General features: G+C 43.7%; 1 protein-coding gene across 2 annotated transcripts in view; it reads right to left on the bottom strand.

The window, feature by feature from the left end:
* The window catches only part of ARHGAP6 (Rho GTPase activating protein 6), a 307,447-nt gene that overhangs the window by 1,801 nt on the left and 300,219 nt on the right, over nucleotides 1-5,427 (bottom strand). For both annotated transcript variants that reach the window (XM_014528840.1, XM_014528839.1), the window contains 2 exons: nucleotides 3,388-3,468; nucleotides 1-261 (listed from right to left, as the gene is read on the bottom strand). In XM_014528840.1, coding sequence (XP_014384326.1) covers nucleotides 1-261; nucleotides 3,388-3,468 — 342 coding nt within the window. The remainder of the gene's footprint in view (nucleotides 262-3,387; nucleotides 3,469-5,427) is intronic.

The raw sequence follows: 5,427 nt of genomic DNA on the forward strand, positions 1-5,427 counted from the left end.
TCCCCGGCCTGGGAGTGGCCAGCTCCCACCTCCTGCCCTCACCCTGGATGTGGGGCGTGCTGCACACGCGGGACACGGGAGGGTGGGCCCGGCACTCGGGGATGGTGGCCGTGGTCTGAGTCCTCCGGATGGCCTGCGGGCCACTGTCCAGTTCTGTGGGGCTCCCCTGCCACCGGGGCCAATGTGAGGACAGGTTCCCTTGAGAAAGGGAGCACGGCCCCGGTCGGAGGGAGCTGCTTTCAAAAATGTCTCCATAGGAACCTGGAAGCCAGAGAGAAGGGCAAGACATGGAATTAGGGTCGAGGCTCCAGGTTCAGATGCCCTGGTGCTTCCTTCCCTGCCGGCTCCGAGGATTGAGAAAGCACAGGGCACTCTCCGGTGCCGCTGGGACTCAGTGGTCGGCAAACTCATTAGCCAACAGAGCCAAATAGCAACAGTACAACGATTGAAATTTCTTTTGAGAGCCAAATTCTTTAAACTGAAACTGTATAGGTAGGTACATTGTTATTAACTTAATTCAGGTACTCCTAAGGCTTAGGAAGAGCCACACTCAAGGGGCCAAAGAGCCGAATGTGGCTCGCGAGCTGCAGTTTGCCAACCACGGCCTGGGTGAAGTAAAAGACTTCCTAGTAAAAAAAAAAATGACACTTTTTTGTTGTTGTTGTTAATCCTCACCCCAGGATATTTTTCCATTGATTTTTAGAGAGCAGAAGGGAGAGGAAGAGACAGAGAGAAACATCAATGTGAGAGAGACACACTGATTGGTTGCCTCCTGCATGCACCCTGACCAGGGCCAGGGATCTGCAAATGAGGCATGTGCCCTTGACAGGAATCGAACCCGGCACCCTTTGGTCCGCAGGCTGACGCTCTATCCACTGAACCAAACCAGCTAGGGCTACACTTTTTGATTATGGACACAATTGCTGTAGCAGCTCCAAATATTGATGCCTAGACTCTGACAGGTTAGCTAGCACATGAGATTCAACAGCCCTTGTCACTAATTGACATTTCAGAAAAGGCCCCCTCAACCTGGCTGGGAACACTTACTTATCTGCTCCCTACCTGCTCAGTGCAATTTGCAATCCAGAGGAGACACAAATAATGTTTTCATGTTTCTATCATATCAATAAAAGCTGCAGGAATAAATGAATTGAATCTAAAACACTCATTTGGCCCAGCTGGTATGGCTCAGCGGTTGGGCATCCACCCAGGAACCAAGAGGTCACGGTTCAATTCTCGGTCAGGGCACATCCCTGGGTTGCAGGCTAGATCCCCAGTAGGGGGCGTGCAGGAGGTAGCCGATCAATGTTTCTCATCTCATCGATGTTTCTATCTCTCTCTCCCCCTTCCTCTTTTTCTAAAAATCAATAAAAAATATATTTAATAAAAACAGTTTACACACTTGATGCTATAAACTAACATATACTTCATATGGATTAAAGAATTAAGGTAAAAGAATGAAATACTATGAAAGTGAAAGGCATATAGATGACTATCCAATGCTTAGTAAAGATTAATTTTGTAAAAAATTCACAAAAAGAGATACTGATAGACTTAATTATGTGAAACCTAAGAACATTCCAGATATCCAAAGTGAGAAAAAACGCAAGGCATAATATCAGTGGCAAACAATATAGACAAAGGGTTAACATCTTTATTAGAGGAAGAGTTCATCAGAATCAATTTTTAAAACATTAGCACACATAAATAGCCAATGACATAAATGATAACTCAATGGAGGAAAATTCAGTAAATTAATAGAAAAACCGAAAAATGCTGATGAGAAAGAAATGCAAATGAAAAGAAGACAATGGAATGCCCCTCAACCACTATAAGGATGAAATACTGCCAGCTGCGATAGCACGGATGGATCCTGAGGGTACCATGTTAAGCGAAATAAGTCCGGTGGAAAAGGACAAGAACCACATGATCTCACTCATTTGTGGGATATAAAACAGAAAGCAACAAATAAATAAATGAATGGACACAGACAACAGTATGGTGGTTACCAGAGAGGGGGCGGGGGGTGAGGGGAAGACGAAGAGAGTAAGGAGGTGAAATATATGATGACAGAGGGAAACTAAGATTTTGAGTTGTGAGCACACAATACAATATACAGGTGATGTATCCTAGAATTGTACACCTGAAACCTATATAATGTTATTAACCAATGTCACCCCAATACATTTTTAAAAAAATTAATGCCATTTTGTTTGTTAAGTTGGCAAAAATGCAAAGCCAATGACTTGTCATGCTGATCAGGTTAAAGAGTCACAGACAGTGAGGCCACCTGCAGCTCCCAGAGAACAAACTCAGGCGCCCTACAGGGAACATGAAGTGACTGTGTACCTCTCAGATCTGTGATTTGTGATTCACTTTCCTAATCTGAATTTATAACTTTCTTCCCAAAATTTTGTGACCCCAACAATAATTTAAAATGCAAGAATGTACATAAGCCCAGCCAGTGTGTCTCAGGGGTTCAGTGACGATCCATTAACCATGAGGTCACGGTTCAACTCCCGGTCAGGGCACACGCCCGGGTTGCCGGCTTCATCCCCAGTAGGGGGCGTGCAGGAGGCAGCCATCCATGATTCTCCCTCCGTGATGTTTCTCTCTCTCTCTCCCCCTTCCTCTCACTCTAAAAATCAATAAAAACTGGGGGCAGGAGCAGGCGGGAGAGGTCAATGGAGGAAAAAGACATATGTAAAAACTTTCAACAATAAAGAATTTGTAAAAAATTAATAAAAACATTTTTTAAAATGTACATAAAAGGAGTTCCTGAAAGCATTAATTTATTACAAGAACAACAACAAAATGGAAACAACCCCGTTGTCCAGGCACTGGGTGGTTAGCGATGACTATGCACTCTGAAGTATGCAGTGGCCCTTACCAATAATCATGGAGGATAACTGGGAAATGGAAGTTAAATAATGTAGAGTTGCAGAGACAGAATGATTTTAGCCATGTTTACAAACTCTTGCAAGGGAAATGACATGAAATCTAGTCAGAGATTGATATACTTTGGTGGAAAGGCTAAGGGCAACTTTATCCTATCCCCCTATTCTCAGCATTTTGCAAATAATTTTTTAATATATATTTTATTGATTTTTTACAGAGAGGAAGGGAGAGGGATAGAGAGTTAAAAACATCGATGAGGGAGAAACATCGATTAGCTACCTCCTGCACACCTCCCACTGGGGATGTGCCCGCAACCAAGGTACATGCCCTTGACCGGAATTGAACCTGGGACCTTTCTATCCACTGAGCCAAACCGGATAGGGATGCAAATAATTTTTGACAAGAATGTACTATGATAACAAGGAAAAGATGAAAGGACATTAACTTTAAAAGCAAATGCGATAAACATTTTGAAAAATAATACTTCACCTGTCATTCCTGGGTCTTTGGATCCACTCTTCAATGTTGAATGCCAAGTTCCCCAGATATTGAAAGGTTCCTCAGACATATCTAGGGAAAAATGTATTCAAAGGTATGTAATTCACGAGGAAAACTGAGGAGCAATAATCAATACACCAATCAATGCACATCACTTCTGTGCCAAGTACTGTATTTGAGACTGTGATGGACACAAAACAGAATATGAGGCAGACCTGCCTTTTTTCAGGCGTATTCCGTTTGGGATTTACAAAAAGGCTCTTTCTATATTCTGGTTGTGGTAGACAGAATAAGGGCCCCCCAAAGATGCCTGTGACAGGACCCCAGGACCTGTAAGGATGTTATATTCAAAGGGGACTTTGCAGGCATGATTGTTATGGATCTTGACATCAGGAGAGGATCTGGGCTGATCTGGGTGGGCCCAATGTCATCACAAGGATCCTTATAAAAGGGAGGCAGGAGAGAAGATGATATGTTGATGGCTTTAAAGATGGAGGAAGGGGCCAGGAGCCAAAGAATGCAGGCCGCCTTTAGAAGCTGGAGGAGGCAAGGCAGCAGATCTTCCCTGGGGTCCCCAGAAGGAAAGCAGCGCTGCTGACCTATTGTAGACTTCTGACATCCAGAACTATAGGGTGTCCCAAAATTCACGCAAGATTTGCAATTCAATTCAATTGCAAATCTTGCGTGAATTTTGGGACACCCTATATAAGATAAAGTTGTGTGTAGTTTTAAGTCACTAAGTTTGTGGTCATTCGTTACAGCAGCGAGAGGAAAGGAATACAGTGATGATGAGTGGCAAGAGCTCCAGCCACATTAACAGAGAGATAGAGGAACAGCAGTTATAGTTCCTATATCTAGTATTACCCTCAGGAATACTCCGCTATTGGTATCAACAGATTCATCCCTGCATGTACTCATTCATACATCCTCTTAGTCTGTCCATAAATATTTACTGATGAAGGCGCTATTTTATGTCTTCTTACCATCTCATAGAATCCTCACTACAGTCCTGTGATGTGATCATAATGATAATTTCTAGAAGCAAATGTCTACTGGGGGCTTCCCTGTGTTCTGCAGTTCACATGTATTCTCTCACTGAATCCCAAACTTAAAAACTGGGGGCAGGAGCAGGCGGGAGAGGTCAATGGGGGAAAAAGACATATGCAAAACTTTCAACAATAAAGAATTTATTTATAAAGAAAGTATTACCGAATGGTTATCACATGCCAAGTTTTTTGTTAAGAACTTTATATGGATTAGCTAATTAAACTTATGAATTAACTCTGCTATCTGTCTTAGTATATCTATGTTGATTTCAGAGAGGAAGGGAGAGAGAGAGAGAAACATCAATGATGAGAGAGAATCATGGATCAACTGCCTCCTGCACGCCCCCTACTGGGGATTGAGCCCGCAACCCAAGCATGTGCCCTGATTGGGACTTGAACTGTGACCTCCTGGTTCATAGGTTGAGGCTCAACCACTGAGCCACACCGGCCGGGCTGTCTTAGTTTTCCTAGGAGGAGGAAATGGGACTCTGAAAAACTCTATCACTCACTTAAGGTGTTGCATGTTGAAAGTGGCAGAGCAGGTCATTCAAACCCAGTGCTCTTGTCATTGGATGCCAACACTATGTGCTTCTAGTTCCCTCGGGGTGAGGTTATTTCCGGGGAGAGAGCTACAGATGAGACAGGGTGTGTCCGAGCAGCCACCCGGACTTCTACCCACCAGATGCCAAGTGTGACCCTGAAAAATGCCTCCTGACATTGTCACATGTCTCCCGGGGGGCACAATTGAGAACCACAGTGTTAGAGTTTGCCAAGACAGTAAATGGATGAAAAGAGCTAATGCGTGCCTTAGTCCACCTGCTAATGAGTCAGAGCCCATGTGTATCTTCGCCTGCATCAGTGATGGGGAACCTTTTGAGCTCGGCGTGTCAGCATTTTGAAAAACCCTAACTTAACTCTGGTGCCGTGTCACATATAGAAATTTCTTGATATTTGCAACCATAGTAAAACAAAGACTTATATTTTT

The sequence above is a fragment of the Myotis brandtii genome, unplaced genomic scaffold (assembly GCF_000412655.1).
Source record: "Myotis brandtii unplaced genomic scaffold, ASM41265v1 scaffold655, whole genome shotgun sequence".
Taxonomy (NCBI): domain Eukaryota; kingdom Metazoa; phylum Chordata; class Mammalia; order Chiroptera; family Vespertilionidae; genus Myotis; species Myotis brandtii.